General features: G+C 44.5%; 1 protein-coding gene across 3 annotated transcripts in view; it reads right to left on the reverse strand.

Moving 5' to 3' along the window:
- OSBPL10 (oxysterol binding protein like 10) overlaps positions 1 to 25,297 on the reverse strand; it is a 307,935-nt gene that overhangs the window by 201,288 nt on the left and 81,350 nt on the right. For all 3 annotated transcript variants that reach the window (XM_078072736.1, XM_078072739.1, XM_078072733.1), the window contains exon 2: positions 257 to 432. In XM_078072736.1, the coding sequence (XP_077928862.1) occupies positions 257 to 432 (176 nt within the window). The remainder of the gene's footprint in view (positions 1 to 256; positions 433 to 25,297) is intronic.

Raw genomic sequence — 25,297 nt, forward strand, 5'->3', positions numbered from 1 at the left:
CTGGCTTTACTGTCACTCCCCTTTCATCTGTCCTTAATTCCTCAGTTATTCGGGACAAGTAATTCCCAATGCCAGCTCCGTCTCCCTGCCCCAGGCTTAAGAGAGGCAGTGTCTGTCTGTCTGTCACCACGGAGTCGTCAAACACAGCAAATTGTTAAAGGTGATTAAAAAAAAAAAAAAACACCCAGGAGAGCTGTCACCATGGTAACTAGGAGTGCAGCCCCTGAGACCCATCTGAAGAGTTAGCAGAACATACCTCTCAGCTTATACATCTCTCCGTTAGCGGAGTACACCACCAGCATGTGGGGAACTTCGTCACTCAGGGACACTATGGCTCCAGACAGAGACAGGGCTCCCCGAGGCTTCTGGTGTTTGCTTTGCTCATTCACAAAATACTGCAGGATGCCAGCCTCAAAATCCAGCACAAAGTACCTGTGCAGAGAAACCACAGTGCATCATTCCTCCTTCTCCAGCCCACTCCTCACAGCAAAGGGGGAAAGTAATCCTTAAATCAACACCAAGGCTCTCAATTCAGGAAGGTGGAAACCCCAAGTCCCTCCCGGGCGCCCCACAGAAGTCAGCCCATGAGTAAGGGGAGAGTCCTGGGTTCTTAAGCCAGAATGGTACTTATAAGGGGCCACTAGGCTAGGCACAGGCTAAGTCCATTCCGGATTTGGTGCAAGGCCCATTACCTTGCCTGGTGCCCATGGAGATCACAGTAAGCCTCCAAATGACCCCCTTCCCCCCGCCCCCCCAAAAAAGGCAAGCAGATGCATTGGGACACAGCCTCAGGTGACACACTCCGTAGGACTTCACAGGAACAGCTGGACCTTCTAAGCCTCTAAGAGAGGTCGTTTTACACCCAGGGAACAGCAAGCTGGGCCCTGAGCTTTCTGCCGGTGGCATGGGTAACCCTAAGGAGCCCGAGCTCCAGGGGTCACTGGTCAGGGAACTGGGCGTGCTCACACAGCCACCTGGCACGCTCCAGCAGGCCCTTCGAGAACTCACTCTACTCTGGGAGGCCACAATGCCGTTGCAAGGTAAAAGCAGAGGGGCTGCAAGTTGCCTAAATCACTCAAACAGGTCTTTGTAGCCACACATCTGGCCTGTTTATACGCTCAACCTATCACCTAGGAAGTCACCCCAACAAACTCCCCTTCTCCACCAGGAAGAAAAGGTCTTCATCTGAGACTCAAGTTCTTCCTGAGGCCCAGAGGCTCACTACAGCCCCTGCTGACTTTTCCACCTTCTCGCTTTCTGTTCCACTCACACCAGCCTCTCCTCTCCACCCTCAGAGTCCCCAAGTCGTCTCCCACACCACAGGACCTTGGCTCATGCTGTTCCTCCCTGTCTGGAACAGTTACTCCAAGTGTGGCCCACAGACTGTTCCCAGTCTACAACAGCTTTGCAATTTTGGCTTTGCTTCAACACCCGACTGCGTGATCAGAGGATCGGTCTCATTAAACACACATGGCACGTACAAGCTACACACTAGTCATGGATCAACCACAATGGAACTGAGGGGAGGGGGCGGGGGTCCTTCAGCACAGTTCGAAAAACACCTGCCCAGAATGCTATTCCTGCCACCTAGACTATGGCTTCTTTGCCTTCTTGCCATGTTAACTTCTCAGCCTTCGGGAACAACTCAAGGACCACCAACTTGAGAAACTTCCTGATACTCAACTATTCCTCCCACAAGCTCTCATAGCACCTTGAAATTGTCCTTCCCGGCCCGGCCCGGCCCCAATGGGAGTCTATACTTGCAGGAGCCTCTAATTCCACATCTAGTTTCCCCACTAGACTCTACACCCTTGGGAGGCAGAAGTATGTTCTCCTCCCAGTGCCCAGCACAGTGCCGACACTTCACTGATACTCAGTGAACTTTTGTTCAATGGATTAATGAAGCCGGGGTGGCAGGGGGAGAATCCCACCAAATTCCAGTTTCCAAGCCAGGCACCAAAGCTCCTGGGTCACTACTGTGAACTCACAGAGGCACTGCAAAAATAGTTTACGTTTGGTGGCGCCTGGGTGGCTCAGTCGTTAGGCGTCTGCCTTCGGCTCAGGTCATGATCCCAGGGTCCTGGGATCGAGCCCCGCATCGGGCTCCCTGCTCCGCTGGGAGCCTGCTTCTCCCTCTCCTACTCCCCCTGCTTGTGTTCCTTCTCTCGCTGTGTCTCTCTCTGTCAAATAAATAAAATCTTAAAAAAAAAAATAGTTTACGTTTTTGAGGGACATACGGCAATACTCAACACAGGTCAGACGCCGTGCACGTACTAACTCAGTTTGTTTTCACAGTTTCAATGTTAGATTGCACTACATTCCTTTGAACAACATCGTATCTCTGCAAAGTAGGGTTTTCAGCAGGTGCGGGGATAAGAAGCAAACATCAACGTGGAACAGGAAAAGAAGGCAGTGATGCCCAATATGATTCCAAAGCTTGAAAGCCACGCAGGGCCCGCAGGTGCATACATCCCATTCATAAGTAATTGGCATTATTTAAACAGATTTTTTTCCACTTATGATTATTACTATTTTTTCAAATACCAAGGTGCTAAAACATAAATATGTATGAAGTTGTTTGGAACTAACCATTTAATAAATGAAACTTAGGGGTTTCTTCACAGTAGAAGCACCATGAACCAAGAACGTTTATAACCCTCTGATCTAATTCATTCTCACAGCAACCTAAGAGTTACACATTGTCATTCCCAATTTACAGATATCCTGAGACCCAAAGAAACTCACAATCCGAGGGCAAGGCTTGATTTGCTCCAGCAATCATAAACTCCCCTTTGATTGTCATGCCAGTCCTCCCTTGGCCCTTTCTCCAAGTCACCTCTCAAGTCACCTCTCCTGGACTCTCTTAGGAACTTTATTCTCCCCGCCTTCCTGTTCCAACAGAGCTAACCCAGCAAGCTGGAAGCTCCCTTCCCAGAAGCAGAGGTGCCCACCCCGCCCCCCCACAGAGCAGAGTGCCTGGCACCCCAGGACCCAGTCCTCCAGAACTCCAATCCCTCTAAGAAATCTCCCACTCGTAATTATTTTAACATTCTGGCCAAGATTGTTTATCTATCTTACCCGTCTCCTTCCCTCCCATACCTTAGGCCAGGATAATAAAGATAGACTTCTGCTTTTCATTATTAGCATGGATAAATCAAGACACAGAAATGCGTCACAGACAGGACTATTCCAGATTAAAGCTCCTACTCCAGCAGTATCAGTATCACCTGGGAGCTTCTTTGAAATGTAAATTCTTGGGCCCCACTCAAGACCTGCTGCATCTGAAACTCTGGGGGAGGAGCCCAGGAAGCTGTGTTTTCTGCTTCCAGGTGATTCTGATGCAGCTCGAGGTGGAGGGGCACTGGCCGACAAGCTTCCTCCCTCTTCCAGGAGACACCGCCAGAATATATTCTCCCAGATTCCCTTACAGTTTGGGTGTCACCATTTGAGTTTCAGCCAATAGGATGTGAGGAAAAGCAATGCAGTCTTGACCCATAATACACACATTCTCTCTCCCTCCCACATACATACACACCTACTCTTACACACTCACTTTCTCTCTCATACACACACACACACACACACAACCTGCAGGTGAACTTGGGAACCCCGCAACAATTATGGCAAAGAGGTAAGGGACCTGGGTCCCCAAATCACCACCCGGAAGAGTCACCTGCTAAGGAGCACCCACACCAGGCTGGTATAGGAATAAGAATGAGGCCATTAAGATCAAGATGTGTTACAGCAGTTAGCCTCCCACATTCACAAAAAAGTCTTTATTTCTATTTTCATGTCCTACTTAAATTTGTTTAAGATTTTATTTTTGAGTAATCTCCACACCCAACATGGGGCTCAAACCCACAACCCTGAGATCAAGACTCACATGCTCCACTGACCGAGCCCTGTCCTACTTAAAATTTGCTCTGACTCGGGGACGCCTGGGTGGCTCAGTCGCTTAAGCATCTGCCTTCGGCTCAGGTCCTGATCCCAGGGTCCTGGGATTGAGTCGCGCATCGGGCTCCCTGCTCAGCGGAGAGCCTGCTTCTCCCTCTGCCTGTGGCTTCCCCGGCTTGTGCTTGCTCTCTCTCTGACAAATAAACAAACTTTAAAAAAAAAAAAAACTTCTTAAAAAAAAAAAAAAAGAATGTGCCCTGACTCCTTTCTGTGTGGCGAAAACCAAACTCCTTCTTCGACAAGAGAGCAGGGTAATTTCTGAGCTGCCAATGATCAAATTATTTAAGTGCTGACCCTGCCTTCTCCTTGGGAGTAACTGTTTTCAACTTGACCTAGATCGAATGTCATTGTGACCGTAGCCATGCAGACGCGCTCCTGGCAAGGCAGAGCACTAACAGTAATACTCCTCACAAGCATAGGGAAGGACACTTGGCTCCAACAGCAGCACTTCATGTCCTCTCCCCCCGCCCCCCCAGACCAAAGCTGCAGCATCCCTCGTAGATAAACATGCCCACTTTCCTGGGGGAAGCAGAAAAGGAGGGGGATCTGAATAGGCTTCAAGGAAAAGGCATATGCCATTGGTCGGAAGGGAGGAAGGGTTTGACATCTTTCTCCTTATTGCTTCTACCAACTCCTCATCTGTCAGCTTTCCTCGCTCCTAGAGGCAGCTTCCCAAATGCATCCTGTTTAAACAACTCACTGTATATTTGCAAAGATATTATTCAGAATCTGGTGCAAAGAAATGAATTGAATGTTGTTCTTTTGCCCAATAGGGATGACAGAATAACCAAATGATGTCCCATTATGCAGGATATGGGGACACATTAATGATTTTTCACAATACTTATTTCAAACTTACATCGTAATTTTAACCTGTCACAGATGGGAAAAAAAATACTTCCACTGTGTCCTAAAATAGCTTAAATGCAAATACGCAGGTTTGAATCATGTGCACTAAGGAAGATCATCAATAATTTACTCCCTTCTAAAGACAATTAGAAACTATCGTGTTTGGAGAGAGGGGATGGAGTACCAGCAGATTAAAAATTGTAGCCAACTCAACAAAGTGTTCCTTCAGGAGGGCCTCTGAAAGGTAAGTTAGCTTGTGTCACAGAAGGTGAAAGCTATCCATACGGCATTAAGGAGGGCAATCCCGGTTGGTCACATCCCCTGGGAGGAAGGAAATTAAATTTGGTTTCCCACAGGGTCATGGCTCTGTCAGGTACTGCTGTTCGGAGCTTGGAGCAATATCTGAAAGTCCTATTTAGCTTTCATGCTAAATAGGAAAAGTTAACCATATTTCTAAATGAGACTTCATAAGCCCAAGTGAAATTGCTAGATAAAATCCTAAAACATTCTTACAGGTCTTTCCTTCTGGAGAAATGATTAAGATAAACCTAATTCCTACTCTTTTTTTTTTCTTTTTTTTTTTTAGTTAGTGTCTTCAAGCTTTAGTGTGCAACCTGATGTGCAGGTGAACTTCACTGTGTACAGAGCGAGCCTATTTTATCTGCCGTGTTAACAAAGCAAAGGACGTGCTAGAGAGAGAGAACCAGGGAAACCTCAAACCCACTTAGAGAGCCATCTTCATTGCTAGTAGGTCAGTTTCCTGGGGGCACCACTGGCCAGTTCCAAAGCTGGGAGCCATGGCAAGTGGCGGGCCCCTTCCTTGGAAACACCACACAAGCACACGCACACGCTCCAGCCTACATACACACGTACTCACACTGACGCTGACACTAACACGTTCCCACACATGCACCTGCACACACGTATGCAGATACTCGTGTTCATGCTCACACTTCTGCACTCACATCGACATCCGTGAACTCACATGCTCCCACCCCACTTTTACACACTCCGACATGCACACACATTCACACTCCCCTGCACATGCTCTGACTCACTCCCTTACACACACACATAGCAGCGGCCCTTTCCTATAGCACTGCTCTCACCCAGCTGCCTGACAGTTTCATTAAGGTTCCACTTTAGGGTCTGAAAGTTGAAAACCATACGTTTTTACATTGGGAGCAGGGAGGAATGGGCCTGGAAGCACACCAACAACCATGGGCCAAACTCCAGCCGGGAGCAGAAATGTCACAGGAAAGGATGGGAGGCAGGCATCAGGAAGAAGCTCCTCGATGCGGACAGGCAACCAAACCACGAGAGAATTTAGAGAAAAAAAATGCAGTGAAAAAAAAATCTTCCTTTGAAGACGAACTTTGCTAGATAGGCTGGTCCTGACAAAAAGCTAAATCATTTAATTTTCACCTTTCAATTCAGATGAAAACGACAAGAGTAAAGGTCCTAGGAAGAAGAGGCTCTCACCTCTCCGTGGCGTGTGAGCAGACACCCTTCATACCTGTGTTATTTCCAATAGGCTGTCAGGACTCTTCGTGTCTCCCCAGAGATTCAGCCCCATCATCACCGTGCCTGATGCTAGGGCCAAAGCCTCAAGAACCCCCTGGGACCCCCTGCCTGCCAGACCTGCCACCCCCATCCCCATGTTAAAGAGGAAGGTGGACCCAGCCTCCGCTGACCACAGGTGGACAGGCGGTCCTTCCCACCGAGATGGGTCTCACCTTCCTCGGGCAGCCTGTCTTCTGAGAAGCAACTGCCCCCGCTGCTGGAACTCACTGGACACGGCCGGCTGGGGAAGTCTGAGCAATGGCCTTGTCCCCATGAAGGACAACATCAACCTTGGTCTTCCACTTAAGACACTTTTCTGGGTTGGATTATTTACTGCCTGACTCTTCCAGAACCCCAGTCCACACCCCACTGGCACACCAAAATGGCAGAGACAGACACCCTCTCGCAGAGGCTGGATTTCTCTGCCTTGGGCATCCTCCCCTCCTCCATGGGCCCATCCACTAGAGAACTGACTGGTGTAGGCACGGAGCTCAAGGAGTGGTTCTTTCCAGCACGACACACACAGATACCTCAGATTTCAGCTGCCCACACCCAATTCCCTTCTATCAGTTGAAATATCACCATTTCTGACAGCTAGAATCACACTTCTAAAACGTCCAATCTATGGTTTACAGAAAAATTAAAATGAGGAAAATCCACAAAGCAGAGCAAACTCAGTATGTGAAAGAGGAGGGGAAATATCAAATTGTGGGTGTATTTTCCTAAATTCACCTTAAGTCTTCAAACCTAACACCACCTTTTGACCACCTTCATTGAGCCCTTCTCATCTCCAGAGAGCAACATATTAAAGTTCTCCATACCAAGTTACCTCCTCGGAGCCGCCAGTCACATGTGAGAAGGTATTTATGCATCCCCAGGTGGGCCCGTAACACCTGATCATGGTGGTCTCCTCACGGGGAAGGGTTCACACACATAACCCTTAGAGTTTCTGGCTTGGGAGAGAAGGTAAATCTTCTAGAAGTTTTCTCATGATAACCTGGAGAGGAAGCACCAAAACCTTACAAATTCCAAGGCACAGCATCTGCGGGCCACCTTAATCCTAGCCAAGCTTTAATGTGTGAAACCCGCTTAAGTCTTGCAACTTGTGAAGATGGGATGGCCATGTTCCATCTCTGTGGATTCCCAATCCATTCGGGGTTACCTGGGTGTGATCTGGAACTGCAGCTTAAGGAGGGCAGGGAGGGACCTAAGAGAGGTCGTCCCTCCAGGTGGGCAGGTGGCACTTTAATACACAAAGGGAACTTACACAGGAGGCTTGTCTTGGGCAGCAGCAAGATGAATCCACGTGCCCACCCTCCAAACCCTAAAGGTCACGTATACCGTGCAGGTGTTCTCAACCATCCCACCACCATCTCAAGGCTGTGTCCTTGGAGCAGGCTCTGGGAGCAGGAAAGGCCAGCAGAACCCACATTCCAAGGACAGGGAAGGGGGTGAGAGGCCTCCAAGTGCCCAGGTCCAGCTCACAGGTCAACTGGTGGTCATGTCTTCTTGATGACCATTCCAACAGTCTCCGCTACTTACTACTCAACTTATGACCAGAGATTTCCACCACTGCCACTTATCCCCCAAAGCACCACGAGGCAGAGATTCCAACATCCTCCAGAAGGTACTAAGCTGTCAGAGGGTCTTCAGGCTCATCACCAACCAGGGGACAAGTATACTCTATTACGTGAGAATTACAGAAGAACTCCGTCATTCTCAAACATTCGTCCATGCAATACAACAAGTCCAATCTCAATCGATCAGAAAAATTTAGCAGGATATGGCCTGTCTATAGCAGAACCATGATGCTAGACGTCTTAAAGATAGAGAAGCTGAACCCTTAGTCGAAATAACTGCTAATCTGGGGCACCTGGGTGGCTCAGTCGTTAAGCGTCTGCCTTTGGCTCAGGTCATGATCCCACGGTCCTGGGATCGAGCCCCGCATCGGACTCCCTGCTCCGCAGGAGGCCTGCTTCTCCCTCTTCCACTCCCCCTGCTTGTGTTCCTTCTCTTACTATGTCTCTCTCTGTCAAATAAATAAAATCTTTAAAAAAATAAAAAATAAAAAAAATAACTGCTAATCTTCACAGAGCACTTTCTACATGCTGTGTATTATTGCTCATATTAACTCATTTATACCTCCCAGCAGTCCTAGGAAATAGATATGATCATAACCTCTTTCTACAGAGGAAAAATTGAAGCAAAAAAAAATAATAAATAAATAACTTGTTCAGGATCTTACAGACAGGAAATGATGGGGCTAGATTTTAACTCAGGCAATCTGGCTATATAGCTCATAGCTCTAAACCGTTAAGATACTCCTGTGGATTAAAATAGTTTTCACTGCAAAGAAGCAAAAACAGAGGATCAAAAATACATAAAGCAAATGGATAGAAATGCAAAAGGAAAATAAAATACAGTCAGATTGGGAGGTTGTAGAATCCTCCTATCACCCAGAATTGAACAGATATGCAGAAAACAATACATAGATCCAAGACAACATAAGTTTTATTTTAAATTTGACAAATAATTATATACATGAGTGAAAAATAGGATTTATTATTTTTTTTAGGATTCTATTTATTTATTTGAGAGAGAGAGAGTGGGAGAGAGCTGAGCAGGGAGCCTGATTCGGGGTTCGATCCTGGGACCCCAGGATCATGACCTGAGCTGAAGGCAGACACTTAACCGACTGAGCCACCCAGGCGCCCCAATAGGACTTCTTTTTAAATGTGCATGGAACATTTTCCAAAACATTGTCCAAAAAACCATCAAGAAGTAGAAATGTTATAGGTCACATTCTTTATAGTCCATGGTAAAATGACTGGTATGTTAAAGACTTCAGTTTTTAAAAAATAGTATTAGTTTTAGTAATATAATATTTAAATGTAATTGTCATATTATAATTTAATAGTCATTTAGGAGAAAAATATGGGTGAATAGGTTAGAGTGGGAAGGGCGTAACAGAGGCAAAACCATAAATAAAAGTATTGACACATATTTCTAAATAAATAAATCTCTAAAGTAAAAAAATAATCCATAAATAAAATTAACAGACAATCAATAATGTATAGTTTAAAAAAAATACTGCAGTATCTTGCCTCCTAAAAAGAACGTGTCTTACGGTTTGGGTCGGCCACTTCCTTCTTCCTGATTCAGTTAAGCAGCTTTTGAAAAATGTGGATTTCTCCGGGGCGCCTGGGTAGCTCAGTCGGTTAAGCGTCTGCCTTCGGCTCAGGTCATGATCCCAGGGTCCTGGGATCGAGCCCCACATCAGGCTCCCTGCTCTGCGGGAAGCCTGCTTCTCCCTCTCCCACTCCCCCTGCTTGTGTTCCTTCTCTCGCTGTGTCTCTCTCTGTCAAATAAATAAATAAAATCTTTAAAAAAATAAATAAATAAAAATGTGGATTTCTGACTCCAACCCACACCTAGAGAATCAGAATCTTTGCGGATGAGGTCAGGAAATCAGGAAGGTGAAATTTCAAAGTTTCCCTAAAACGCCCTACAGAAGAGCCAGTGCCAAGTCGGAGACGGAAGAAAACCTCACAGTGTTGTTCGCTGTCCTGGTTTTCAGCTTGTCGGTCAACGTTTCCCCCACCATCATTCATACAGCAAATGCTGGAGCACCCACATGCCCATACAACCAAGCAGTATTTATTATTTAAGTGTGCAACGACCTCATTTTGTCTTAGTCTGAACGAGCCCAAGCCCAGCTCCTAAATCACAACCACCCAGGCGGTGGGTTTTCTTGGCTCTGTCACTTTGGAAGTATTTTTGAGAAAGATTTCAGGAAAAGTTACAAAACTACCTGGCATAAAGCTCCTGCATAATCGGATCATCAAGCAGCATTATGCAGGTGCTCACCTGCGCAGGGGCGCGCAGGGGCGCCCAGGGGCCAGGTTGAACGAACCACCTAAAGATTAAGAGCCGGCTCAGCCCAAGTGGCTGCCGCCTCCGGAACCACCTGATAAAGCACCGGCATAAGTCCACGTTAACTTTGAACACAAGATTTGATGCATTGCGCTTGGATTTGATCTATGATGAGATTCAATCTGCTTTTAAAGACTGGGTGATTTAATTCCAAAAGCAAGAACTGAGACCTGTCTGACAAGGATTAATACAGGCTTTCAGAATATTGCCTCTCACCTTCTGAACTATTAAGCCTTCATTTCCCAGTGCCTTTAGGGAAGAATCTAATACTATTATAAGTAAATTGTAAAATATCAAGAGGTGTCATAATGCACACAGCTCACATTTTCACTCTTGCCGTTGAGGACACAGGTAACTTACCTGGGGATCCTTACATTGGGCTGAGTCTTGATTCAAGTCCCTGCTTTGCACTGTAAGGTTGAACACACACATCAAGTCACACTGAAAAAGATTCTGATACTCACTAAAGCCCTGGGGTAAAGAAGGGTGGGCATTCCCAGCCTGGCTCCCACCAAGAGGAAGAGAGCTGAGAAGCCGGCCTGGGGAGACCCACCAGGGGAAGCAATTCAGATCATAAGACTCCCAGGCTCAGCTTTGCCCCCAAATATCCAACTCAGTCAGGCCCTAAACCCCACTGTCCTTGGATCAAAGGATCTTTTATTTTTCGCTAGGGTGATGCAGCACAGAAGAAAGGTGTGACTTGGTAGTAAGAGGCCTGACTATAGCCTAGACCGCTGGTTTTCAAGCTTTAGCTGCATCAGAATCACCTGGAACCTTGTTAAAACACAACTCCCTGGGCCCTCTCCAGAGTTTCTGATTGCGGAGGTTTGGGGTGGAGTATGAGAATTTGAATTTCTTTCTTTCTTTTTTTTAAGATTTTATTTACTTATTTGAGAGAGTGAGGGAGAGAGAGCGAGAGAGAGTGCCTGCACAAGCAGGGGGGAGAGGCAGAGGGAGAGGGAGAAGCAGACTCCCCGCTGAGCAGGGAGCTGGACACGGGGCTCCATCTCAGGACCCTGGGATCATGACCTGAGCGAAAGGCAGACACTTAACCGAATGAGCCAGCCAGGCGCCCGAGACTTTGATTTTCTAACACCTTCCAGGGGTGAGGCTGATGCTGCTGATATGATCACACTTCCAGAACCACTGGTTCTCACTTTGGTAACAAGGTACTTTATCCACTCTGAGCTTTGACGTCCAGGTCTACAAAAGCAGAAAGCTGATCGATTCTCTTTGCAGACCATTCCACCATCACTGTGCCTAAAGATCTGTCCGGTTATAAAACAAGAGTTTCCAAAAGCACAAGTCGCTTTTCCAAATGCAGACAGTAAATCTGATCTGATGCTGATGTTCATATTGCATTGTGTCAGCAGTTTAGTTAATTGACTACAATGCCAACAAGACAGAACTTAAAACAAGAGCCTGGATTTATTCTTTTGTCGAGGTGCCATGGAAATATTATTTGGCAAGGACTAGCACCTGATTCTCAACATGGTCAGCTGTACAAAGGTTCTTTAATGTGGATATCTTTTTTTTTTAAGATTTTATTTGAGAAAGATCGAGAAAGCACAGCGGTGGGGGAGGGGGTCAGGGGAGAGGGAGAAGCAGACTCCTCACTGAGTAGGGAGCCCAATGCGGGATTCGATCCCAGGACCCCAAGATCATGAGCTGAGCCCAAGGCAGACACTTAACCGACTGAGCCACCCGGGGACCCCAGATATGGATACCTTTACTCAGGGTTAAAGAAAAAAGAGTCTATATAAGTCCAACTTTCTGAAGAAATTCGAAGAAAACCTAGTTGCAAAACTAGGTTTTACTTGCAAGCATTGACTCATTTCTTTAAAAACAATTTTTTTTTCACTGAGTACCTACAATGTGCTAGGCATCCTGTGCCAAGTGCTAAGGATACACTGGTGGGATGGGGTGTAGACAAGTCCCCTGCTCTGATACAGGGCAGGGTAGACGAATGGCTCCAACAGACAAAATATTCACTAAAATAAATGGGAAACTATAGCTGTGGTAAGTGGCTCGTGGAGACGAGAAGAAGATGTGACCTGGTTAGGGAGTTCGTGAGGACAAAATATCCATAAACTGGTGAAAGGATAAGCAAAATGTGATATATGCATACGATGGAATACTATTTAGCAATAAAAAAACTGATACGTGCTACCCCATGGACGAACCTCAAAAGCATTATGCTAAGTAAAGGAAGCCAGATGCAAAAGATGATGCATTTTATGGTTTCGTTTATATGCAATGTTCAGAAAAGGGAAATTTATAGCAAGAAAAAGCAGATGAACAGCTGAGAACAGGAGCAGGATAAACCACAAACCAGCTAGAGGGGATTTTTTTTCAGCGATAGAAATGTTCTCAAACTGGATGGTGAATTTAATGGTATGTAAATTATACCTTAATAAAAGTATTTAAAATAAAACACTTCAGGGACACCTGGGTGGCTCAGTCGGTTAAGCGTCTGCTTTGGGCTCAGGTCATGATCCCAGGGTCCTGGGATTGAGCCCTACATCGGGCTCCTTGCTCAGTGGGGGGTCTGCTTCTCCCTCTCCCACTCTCCCTGCTTGTGTTCCTGCTTTCGCTGTGTCTCTCTCTGTCAAATAAATAAATAAAATCTTTAAAAGAAAACACATCAGTGTTTCTGGCACTAGGCTCGGTCAGCGTGGAGCTGCAGGATTACAGCAGGGGCACAATCGACAAGACTTGAGGATGAACAGGGAATTAAATTTGGGGAATTCTGCACCTGAGAGACCTTTACAACTTCCAAGAGATGTCGATTAGCATCTGGATGAATGCGGCTGGAGCCCAGAGGAGGTCTGAGCTACGGCTATCAAGTTGAAATCTCCTGTAAATAAGGAGCCACTGAGGCCAAAGGCATGCATGAGATTCCACAGAAAGAGAAGAGAAGAGGGGCGCCTGGGTGGCTGAGTCTTTAAGCGTCTGCCTTCAGCTAGGTCGTGATCCCAGGGTCTTGGAATCGAGCCCCGCACCAGGCTTCCTGCTCAGCAGGAAGCCTGCTTCTCCCTCTCCCCCTGTTTGTGTTCCCTCTCTCGCTGTGTCTCTCTCTGTCAAATAAATAAATAAAATCTTAAAAAAAAAAAAAAGAAGAGATGAGAAGGGGAGGCAGGGAGGAGTATTCTTCAAACCAAGATGTGGGGAAATCTAATCGTAAACAGCAAAAGAGACAGAGAACACAAGGCAGAGAGCTAGGAGGAAACCAGAATCCCAGAGAGAGAATGTTTGGGAAAGGAGGCTGTGACCCACTGTGTCGAATGTTGACAAAATGTCCGTGAGATAAGAACTGAAATGTGCTGTTTCTGACCATACACTGATCTGTTTATTTCCAGATTCATGGAGTGCCATGACCCTACCTTACTCTCAAGCAGATCAGTTCTTGTTGACGCAGCAAGCACAAGAGAGAGAGGAAAAGAATTTCTCTTATCTTCCAAATGTTTATTGCCCAAGTTTACCAGATGTTTCCCAATATCCATGTTCCACTTTTACTGGGAGCAATTGGAAGATTACTGGGTTGAAACCAGGGTCTGTAACCTCTACTTCGGCACAGATTAACTCATGGTCTAAAACCAGATGTAGCAGAGACCGCTGACTACCCAACCCAATATTCATTTCCTCTTCTCTCTCAAATCAAGAGACCTCCAATTTTTAGCGGGCCACAGTAGGCTATGCCAGAATACACTTCCCAACCTTCCCTTCAGCTAGAGGTGGTCATGTGACTGAGTTCTATCTAATGAGGAACAATGATGTATTAGATTCCTTCCCCTGCGTTTTAGGAAGATGGAGATCATGGCTGGAATTTCAACATTCCAACTTTGAAGACATGGCCACAGCCTGTGGATGGTGAGACAGAAAGTTAGAAGAAGCCTGGGTCTTTGAAATCTTTGGACCCCCACCCCTCAACACCAACCCTAAAAAGCTTACTTCAAGACTTCTTTTATGTGACATAAAAATAAAGGCTGCATATCAGAGTCACCTGGTGTTCTGGGCTGAATTTTGTCCTCCCAAATTCATATGTTGAAGCCCTAACCTCCAGAGTGACTGTATTTGGAGACCCCAGGGCTTATAAGGAAGAAATTAAGGTTGAATTAGCTTATGAGGGTGGGGCCTTGGTCTGATAGAATTAGTGTCCTTACAAGAAGAGACTCCGGAGAACAAGCTTGCTCTCTCCCTGTGCACACAGAAGGATGGCAGTCATCTACCAGCCAAGAGAAGAGGCCTCAGAACAAAACCCACCTTGTTGGCACCTTGCTCTCAGACATCTGGCCTCCATAATTGAGACATAAATTTCTGTTCTTTAAACCACCCAGTCTTGGTATCTTGTTATAGCAGCCCAAGCAGACTAAAACACCTAATTACAAGTCCCGCTCCTCTGCATGCACGTTGACCAATTAAATCAGAATCTCTGGGAGTGAAACCCAGGCATTGGTAATTGTCCAAGCTCCTCAGATGATTGCAATTGCAGCCAAACTGGAGAGCCAGTGGCTGATTCCACCTGTTAATTACAGCTGAACACTATTCCTAACTGATACACCAACCCATTTGATCCATCTTCTTGGGCCAGTCAGTATGCACACTGTTAAAACGGGATTATAACGCTCACTACTTCCAATATTTAGCAACTCTACCATATGCCAAATGCTGAGGATACACTGGTAAACTGGTCACAGTTTCTGCTCTCAAGAAGCTTATAGTTATGTTATATGAAAAGATACATGAATTTGTTCTCTGAGCAAAAGCAACAAATTATGTAACTATTATAATTATTTGGGTTAAATACAATGCAGAACCCAGAAAAAGTAACATGGATGAAAAGCAATCATATCACTATATTAAACAAAAGGTAACAACCTATTATAAACCTAAATAGTGTTTCAGAAATCACTCAATAATTAATTGCTGAGAATAACTTCACATCAGCGATATATCCCCATTATACACACATATATACACATATACAGCATTAGAAATTGTGCTTAATATATCTACATTTCTTACTTATCATCATGAGGAACATCACCATATTAATTTCAAGACACTCAAACTCCAAGAACTGTATGACAGATAAATGAAGTGTTCACCATTGATCATAGTTTTCAAAACAGACTTCCTTTAGAGTCCCATACAATAGATCGCCATCACATCTATAGAGGATAAAGAGTTACTGTATTATTTTCAGATTTCATGTAAAAACAATAATTACTCCCCAAAAGACTGTTTAAGACTATACCCATTTGGGGATCAAATGCTCCAGGTTCTAAGCACAGACTCCACATTCCAGAGGATCTAATCAAATGGAAACTACTTGTATTTTCTGCAAAGATGGTATTATTTCCTTACAAATCTATTTTCTTCCTCAGGTCTGGACAAGGTGGAGAACCAGCACATCGTCCGGATCCCTCCTTGGAATCCAATCCTAGAGATGCCACAGAAGAGTAAGGATGCTGAGAGACTGGAGTGCAGAGCAGAGGTGCCTGGGTCCCCAACTGCAGTGACAGGCTGGGGCCAGGGAGCATGAGGGCCACAAAGGAGGCACAGTTTCAAGGAGAGTCCTCCAACTGTACCACGTGTGTCACTATTACTGCCCAGATGAGCAGAAGCACCAACTCGAAGGGCTGCTGTGATACCTGGGCAGTGCCTGGCTTGGGTGGGTCACTAACAAGAGTAAGTACCATGGAGCCAGCCAGCTTCTGACCTTCTGCCTTCCCACCTCAAAACCTCTCCTAGGCCACAGCCAGACAGCGCTAAGAAAGACTCAGGTCAAGTCCTCAGGATGAAGAAGAAAAAAGACAAGAGAGTTAAGGGATCCAGACTGCCCTTCAGTCCTGAGGGCATCTTCTGCCACTGAGTCAGCTCATTGGGTGAGGACAGGCAAGCGCCCAAGCTGCTGTCACTCCTCTCCCCAATAGAGAACAGGCAGAGTGACTAAACATCACCAAGTAATAAAAGGTACCTGACAATGGCAGAAAGAACCAGAAATTAGGGGCGCCTGGGTGACTCAGTTGTTAAGCATCTGCCTTCGGCTCAGGTCATGATCCCAGAGTCCTGGGATCGAGCCCCACATCGGGCTCCCTGCTCGGCGGGGAGCCTGCTTCTCCCTCCCCCACTCCCCCTGCTTGTGTTGTCTCTCTCGCTGTATCTCTCTCTGTCAAATAAATGAATAAAATCTTTTAGAAAGAAAGAAAGAAACATGATGGCATGTTACTCCACAGAAACAATGGTGACACAAGGCAGTAGAGTATCTGCAAAACAGAGAGAAAACATAGCCCCGAGAAAGAAAGAAAGAAAGAAAGAAAGAAAGAAAGAAAGAAAGAAAGAAAGAAAGAGAAAGCGAGCCAGAAATTAGAGAAGCATGTGTGCTATAAAAGGGGGTAGGGGGGGGAAGAATGGAACAATTCACATTGGAAGAAGTAGACCTACTGGGGAAAAAAAACTTAAATACTTTAAACAGCCTCAGTGAGCTATGGGAGGCGACTGGAAATGTGGAGTAGAAAGAAGCAGAACCACCAACTGAAAATCCTGAGTTTGAAAAATAAGTTTTGGGGGTGCTTGGGTGACTCAGTTGGTTAGGCATCTGCCTTTGGCTCAGGTCATGATCCTGGGGTCCTGGGATTGAGTCCTGCATCAGGCTCCCTGCTTAGCAGGGAGTCTGCTTCTCCCTCTGCCTGGTGCTCCCCCTGTTTGTGCTCTCTCTCGCTGTCAAATAAATAAATAAAATCTTAAAAAAAGAAAAAGAAGTTTTGTAAAAGGGCACTTAAAGGATTGGTAGAAGAGCAGAAAGAGGTGGAAGAATGAATTGGTGAGCTGGAAGATTAATCAATGCACTCTCTCTGAAGGCAAGAGGACCAGATTTTTTTTTTAAAGATTTTATTTATTTATTTGAGAGAGAAAGAATGAGAGAGAGAGAGAGCACAAGAGGGGGGACGGTCAGAGGGAGAAGCAGACTCCCTGCTGAGCAGAGAGCCCAATGCAGGACTCAATCCCAGGACTCCAGGATCGTGATCTGAGCTGAAGGCAGTCGCTTAACCAACTGAGCCACCCAGGCGCCCAACAGGACCGGATTTTAAAGGTGGAAAAAAAATGTGATAAAATAGAAGTGTCAACATCCATCTCGCAGCAGTTCCATGGGGCAAAAAAAAAAAAAAAAAAAAAAAAAAAGAATGAAAGGTAAAGGGGAAATATTTAAAGAAATAAGAACCAGAAATTTGCCACAATTGAAGAAAGAGTTAACACTTCATATTGAAAGAACTCACAGATGCCAAAAAGGCTGAATGAGAAAAAGCCACACCTAGATATATTATAGTAAAATTACTAATCAAAGAAAAAGAATAAATTCAAAAGTTTCCAGAGGGAAAAAGCAGAAAACCTGTAAAGAAAGAAAAATACCAGACTGACATCTGAGTTTCAACAGCAACATTAGATGTAAGAAGACAAATACTTTCAAAATGCAAAGGAAAAGATCGTGGAACCCTTCGTTTGGTGTTCAGCTGATTATCATTAAATGTGAAGGTGAAAAAGTCCTTTCACTTCTGGTATCACGGGCAATGGGGGTTTTGAGGAATCTTCCTTCTACAGTAACTGAGTTCTAGATACTATGCAAGAAACCTCACAAGAAACCACAGTTTCTAAGGAATGCCCCACACATATGTACCCATGTGGTACCAGGGCTGTGGGCAGCTGGGGGCAGCAGGGTTGGTTGTCTTGAGGGCAGATGTTGATAGAAGCATGCTACTGGGATAGTGCGCCTTGGGCTCAATTTCTCCCAGGTTTGGGAGAAGCCACACCTGGGATCCCCTTTAAACCAAGACCCTCAAGGGGGTCTAAAATGATGTCAGATCAGCACCCCTCTGGCTACTATAAGAAACAAAAGTAAATCCTCTCCGGAGGAAGCATCCCTAATGTATATTCTCATGCAGATAAGTTCAAGCAACATATTCACAAAGATCACCAAGTACAAAAGAAGGCAAGCCACCAGGAGTGAGTTTTGGCAGAAACAAAACACAATGCATTCAGATCTCCAAGAATGGCAGATAACTGCAATTGTTAGATATAGAGTATATAACAGCTGGGTACAAAATATTTAATGAAATAAAGTATACAAACACAAAGATACGCACATAACGAAAGACTATCAGGAAGGAACAGATGTATTTGAAAACAAAATGCAACCTCTATACATTAAAACTGTAATTTTTTAATTAAAAGACTATATAGCATAGGGAATGTAGTCAATGGTACTATAATAGCATTGTAGTTGTAGGATGACAGATGGGAGCTACACTTGAGGTGAGCATAGCATAACATATAGACTTGTCAAATCACTATTTTGTACACCTGAAACCAAAGTAACATTGTGTGTCAACTACACTTCAAAAAAATTAAAATAAAAAAAAATAAAAGAATCTCTGAATGGGTAAAGCAGTAGATTAGAAACATCTAAAAAGAGAGTAAGTAATCTGGAGGTGCCTGGGTGGCTCAATCAGTTAAGTGGCCAACTCTTAATTTTGGCTCATGTCATGATCTCAGAGTCTTGGGATTGGCCCCCACCTTGGGCTCTGAGCTCAGCAGGGAGTCTGCTTCAGGATTCTCTCTCCCTCTCCCCTCCCCCGACTCTCTCCCTCTATAAAGATAAATGAATAAATCTTTAAAAAAAAAAAAAAAAGAGTGAGAGAGAGAATAAGTAATCTGAAAGATATACTCAAAGAAATTCCCCAAAGTGCCCCAACGACAGAAAAGATACACAGAAACTGTAGGAGAGACATTAGGAGATCGGGAGGCCAACCACTGATCTAATTACAGCACCAAACAGAATGGAGAGAAGGAGGGAAAGACAATATTCAAGGAAATAATAGCTGCAAATTTTCCAAAATGGGTTCCCCTGTAACTCAAACATGATAAATAAAAAGAATTTCACTGGGTGGCTAGTCGGTTAAGCGTCTGCCTTCAGCTCAGGTCATGATCCCAGGGTCCTGGAATCGAGCCCCATGTTGGGCTCCCTGCTCAGCGGGGAGTCTGCTTCTCCCTCTGCCCCTCCCTTTCCCCCCCGCTCATGCGTGGGCACGCACTCTCTCTCAAATAAATAAATAAAATCTTAAAAAAAAAAATTTCACAGCTAATCATGTCACCAAGAAATTGCAAATAGCAAAGGGAAGATCCTGAATGAAAGTAAAGATAAAGTTCAGAACCTCTACAAAGGAATCTCAATCAGAATGATGGCACATTACTCCACAGAAACAATGGTGACACAAGGCAGTAGAGTATCTGCAAAACAGAGAGAAAACATAGCTATCAATTTTAAATTGTGTGCCCAGAAAAGTTGCAGAATGAGAATAAAGTACTTTACAGCTATACAAAACACCCAGAGACCTGCAATTAACGAGCTTTTAAATTTAAGAAAAAAAAAATTCCAAAGATATATGCAAAAAGAGTAATTAACGAATAAAATGATAAGCACAGAGGCAAACCAAAACAATATGGTCTATACAGAAATAACAATGTCTAACTTGTGGGATTTTTTGTTTTTATTTATTTATTTTTAAAGATTTTATTTATTTGACAGAGAGAGACTGAGTGAGAGAGAGAGCACAAGAAGGGGGAGGGTCAGAGGGAGAAGGAGACTCCCTGCTGTGCTGGGAGCGTGATGTGGGACTCAATCCTGGGACTCCGGGATCATGACCTGAGCCGAAGGCAGTCGCTTAACCGACTGAGCCACCAGGTGCCCTAACTTGTGGGATTTTTTAAAGGACAGAACTAAAATAATGAACAATAGTGTGTAAGATAGGAGGGAACATTGAAATTATTCAACTGAGTTTGGAAAGGGGATTTAAATAGTTAACTTTACATTTTTTAAAACTCAATATACAATTTCAAGAAAAACCATGAAAATAATAGAGTGTAAATTCCAAAACAATGGAAAGAAAAAATGGCATATAAAAGAACAAAAAATTCAATCTATCCCCAAAAAACAAGACAAGGAGGGAAAAACATAGAAAAATTGAAACCAATAGAAATCAGTGATTACAATGGCACAAACACATCTAAACGTATCAGTAATCACAAAATCATAAATGAACTAAACTTGGCAGTTAAACAACAGATAATGCAAATTAAACAGGTTTTTTTTTTTAATCCAAACATGTCCCTATGGCATGAGGACATAAAAGTCAGAGGGCAGGAAAGATTGTAAAACAAAAACAAAAATAAGATTTTCTTTAAAATTTTTAAAGAAATTAAGAAGAAAATGTAGATCATTTTAATAAATGCAGAAAAATAATATGTGAAAGTTTAATATGCAGTTACGGGAGAAAGAAAAAATCCGGGCACCTGGGTGGCTCAGTCAGTTAAGCATCTGCCTTTGGCTCAGGTCATGATCCCAGGGTCCTGGGATTGAGTCCCATATCGGGTTCCTTGCTCAGCGGGGAGCCTGCTTCTCCCTCTGCCCTTTCCCCTCCCCCTGCTTGTGCACTCTCTTGCTCACTCTCTCTCTCAAATAAATAAACAAAATCCTTCCATTTCTTTTTTTTTTAATTTTTTTATTAACATATAATGTATTATTTGTTTCAGGAGTACAGGTCTGTGATTCATCAGTCTTACACAATTCACAGCACTCACCATAGTACATCCCCTCCCCAATGTCCATCACCCAGCCACCCCATCCCTCCCACTCCCTCCACTCCAGCAACCCTCAGTTTGTTTCCTGAGATTAAGAGTCTCTTATGGTTTGTCTCCCTCTCTGGTTTTGTCTTGTTTCATTTTTTCCTCCCTTCCCCTATGATCCTCTGTCTTGTTTCTCAAATTCCTCATATCAGTGAGATCATATGATACTTGTCTTTCTATTGACTTATTTTGCTTAGCATAATACCCTCTAGTTCCATCCACATTGTTGCAAATGGCAAGATTCCATGGGTTTTTTTTTTGATGGCTGCATAATATTCCATTGTATATATATACCACATCTTTATCCATTCATCTGTTGATGGACATCTAGGCTCTTTCCATAGTTTGGCTATTGTGGACATTGCTGCTATAAACATTGGGGTGCATGTGCCCCTTTGGATCACTACGTTTGTATCTTTGGGGTAAATCCCTAGTAGTGCAATTGCTGGGTCGTAGGGTAGCTCTATTTTCAACTTTTTGAGGAACCTCCATACTGTTTTCCAGAGTGGCTGCACCAGCTTGCATTCCCACCAACAGTATAGGAGGGTTCCCGTTTCTCCGCATCCTCGCCAACATCTGCTGTTTCCTGACTTGTTAATTTTAGCCATTCTGACTGGTGTGAGGTGGTATCTCATTGAGGTTTTGATTTGGATTTCCCTGATGCCAAGCGATGTTGAGCACTTTTTCATGTGTCTGTTGGCCATTTGGATGTCTTCTTTGGAAAAATGTCTGTTCATGTCTTCTGCCCATTTCTTGATTGGATCGTTTGTTCTTTGGGTGTTGAGTGTGATAAGTTCTTTATAGATTTTGGATACCAGCCCTTTACCTGATACGTCATTTGCAAATATCTTCTCCCATTCTGTCGGTTGTCTTTTGGTTTTGTTGACTGTTTCTTTTGCTGTGCGAAAGCTTTTTATCTTGATGAAGTCCCAATAGTTAATTTTTGCCCTTGGTTCCCTTGCCTTTGGCAATGTTTCTAGGAAGAAGTTGCTGCGGCTGAGGTCGAAGAGGTTGCTGCCTGTGTTCTCCTCAAGGATTTTGATGGACTCCTGTCTCACATTGAGGTCTTTCAACCATTTTGAGTCTATTTTTGTGTATGGTGTAAGAAAATGGTCCAGTTTCATTCTTCTACATGTGGCTGTCCAATTTTCCCAACACCATTTGTTGAAGAGACTGTCTTTTTTCCATTGGACATTCCTTCCTGCTTTGTTGAAGATTAGTTGACCATAGAGTTGAGGGTCCATTTCTGGAATCTATTCTGTTCCATTGATCTATGTGTCTGTTTTTGTGCCAGTACCATACTGTCTTGATGATGACAGCTTTGTAATAGAGCTTGAAGCCCGGAATTGTGATGCCACCAACTTTGTTTTTCTTTTTCAACATTCCTCTGGCTATTCAGGGTCTTTTCTGGTTCCATACAAATTTTAGGATTATTTGTTCCATTTCTTTGAAAAAAGAAATGGAACAAAATCCTTAAAAAAAAGAAAAAAGGCCTTAGCAATATATTAAGAACTATTTTTAAAATGGTATTCTATAAACCAACAAAGTTAAAAAGTGAAACTTTTAAAAAACAAATCATTTACTATAACACTGTCTTCAGCCCTGCCCCCATTGAAAGGGTATATGAAAATGTTCTTACATCTTTGCAACTCTACTATAAATTGAAAATTATTTCAAAATCAAAAGCTTAATAAAAAATAGATGTTGACTTTTGTGAAATGTCTTTCAACATGTATTGAAGTGATCTTATGGATTTTGAAATACTCTTTTAAACCCTGAAGTCAAAACATAAAGTTTTCCTGCAGATCTCCCCACATCCATTTTCACTCACTTCTAATCCATTTTCCCTCTATCTAACATAAAGATTTTTCCTAAACTACAAATGAGGTCAGTATGTACTCCTGATTAAAATCCTTAATGGCTTCCTATAACATTCAATATAAGATCCAAAATCCTTAATGGGCCTAAAGATCTTGCATGATGCAACTTCACTCACTTCTGAGGTCTCCTCTGCCAAGCCCCTCCCTGTCCCCTCTGCTCCTGCCACACTGGCTATCTTTGTGCTTCCACATCTCTCCTGCCTCAGGGCCTTTGCTCATGCTGTTCTCACTGCCTAGAAACCTCTTCCCTACTCTTGACCTAGCTAGTTCTTATCCTCTCCAATCTCAGCTCTAAAGTGTCTGCCATTCAACGAAGATTCCCCACCAATCTACACCGAGTCCCCTGTCACTCTGCCCCATGGTATATATTATCTCCCAAGTATTCTCACAAGCTCCTTGCCAGTCCTAATGCAGCCCCCCAAGTCAGTCACCAGTGCCCTGGGCGACCTTCTAGAAAGTGTCAGATTCCACAGTGGGCAGTGAGGGAGAAGGGCCAGCTCAACAATGCAGAAAGTGGACATCGTGTAGAAAAATGAGGATTATTAGTTCTTGCATTTTCCCAACATTTCCAGCTCCATGCCCTTCCTCCTTGATCTTCTCTCTATTCCAAAGATACGTGGAATACAAGAGGCCCTAGCAACGAGCATTCACACAGTCTTTCCCATATTTATTCATTCAACAGTTATGTTGAGCACCTGCTGAGGGCCAGGCACTATTCCAGGTGCCAGGAATGGGGGTGGGGATGTGGGACAAAAACTCCTGCCTTCGTCCTATGGTCCCTCTATGGAGGAGAGCTGGGAAGGCAGAGAAGAAAACAATCACTAAGATCTGCCTAACCCTCTGAGGTAGATACTATATTACCCCTTTCTTTAAAGACAAGGAAACCAAGGCACAGGGAGGGTCTCTCACTTACCAGAGTCACACAGCCAATTAGTAGCGAAGATGTGAGCCTAAGCAATCTGTCCCCTAACCACAACCCTATCCCAGCTCTCTCAGAAAGATAGGAATATACTAAATCTTCCCCCTCAGAACAAGGGGCCTCAACTTTAAAGAATATAAAAGCAGCGTCATGGAGTAGGAAGGAACACTGGTCAGAAAATGGCAAATATTCAGCCTGGAAGTCTGATGTTTGCTAAAACCAGGGAGCTAAGCCTGCGCTGGAGTAATTTCTCCTCAAAGGGTTCTGCAGGCAGCTGACACCTGGGGGAAGGGAAGGCCAGGAGATGAAACGGGGAAATCTGAACCTCACTGTCCCTGGGCCACGGGGCTTCACTGAGGAGAGTTCCCATATCCGGCCCCTTCTGGCACCCAGGGCGCTGGCTCGCTCATTCCCTGGTCCCTCCACACCCAGTCCCTCCACACCCACTCTAACCCACTTTCTCCCGCCCAGCTTTAGCTTTCCGGCTTGACTACCTTCCCTGAGCATGGGATCCCAAGCCTCCCAGACCGGCAGGAAACCCAAAACTCAGCAGAAACATACCAGCCACCCAGTCAGCAGATCTCAGGGCCAGGGAGAAAAAAGGGAGCAGGCCTTGCAATTAGTCGCAGGCACTAATGTAAGAATAAGCCAAAATAATGTATGGCCATTGGATCAAGCCACCATGAAGGGCCCTGGAAAAAGACACACATTTCCAAAATGAAAGCCACTTGTTGGATAGCTCTCCCTGGAATTTAATTAAACCAACCTGAAAGGGTCAGACATATCAAAAATGCCACCCCACAAAGATTAAAATCTCAACTGTTCCTCCAACACATGCTCCAAAGCCAACATGCAACATGATCCACCATGAGCACAACATCCAGTCCAAAAACAAAACCGCTGTGAGGTCATCCGGGTCCTCCTGGGTGGCTGTGGGCACACATCTGCTCTCTGGGGAACACATAATCCCAAGCGGAGGACACCGTGGGCCAAAATTTCTACACACTCTCACTCTCCACAGACTCTCAGGGAACCTGAAACAAAATCATTTCCAACCTGGTCTGACCTTGTGGGAACAGCTGATGTTCTGCCACTGAGCTCATCAAATAAAGGTGGAACTTCCCCAATTTTCGGGAAGAAGGAGGTAGCAGTGAATGGACAGAATTCTCTGTTTTGAGGTTTTCTCCAAAGAATTTTTCTGAAACCAGAAGCAGCTGAACACAAAACAAACATATAAGCGACAAAAGGATCAGGTAATAAAACTATCTACCTTGCAGGACCACTGTGAGGAGCAAATGCTTGGAAAATGGGGCGACTTGGGTGGCTCAGTCGGTTAAGTGTCTGCCTTCGGCTCAGGTCATGATCCCGGGGTCCTGGGATCGAGCCCCGCATCAGGCTCCTTGTTCGGCAGGAAGCCTGCTTCTCCCTCTCTCTCCCTCTGCCCCTCCTCCAAGCTCGTTCTCTCTCTCTCTCTCAAATAAATAAATAAAATCTTTAAAAAATAAAAATAAAATAA

Source organism: Halichoerus grypus, chromosome 1 (genome assembly GCF_964656455.1).
Source record: "Halichoerus grypus chromosome 1, mHalGry1.hap1.1, whole genome shotgun sequence".
In the NCBI taxonomy this organism is placed as follows: Eukaryota; Metazoa; Chordata; class Mammalia; order Carnivora; family Phocidae; genus Halichoerus; species Halichoerus grypus.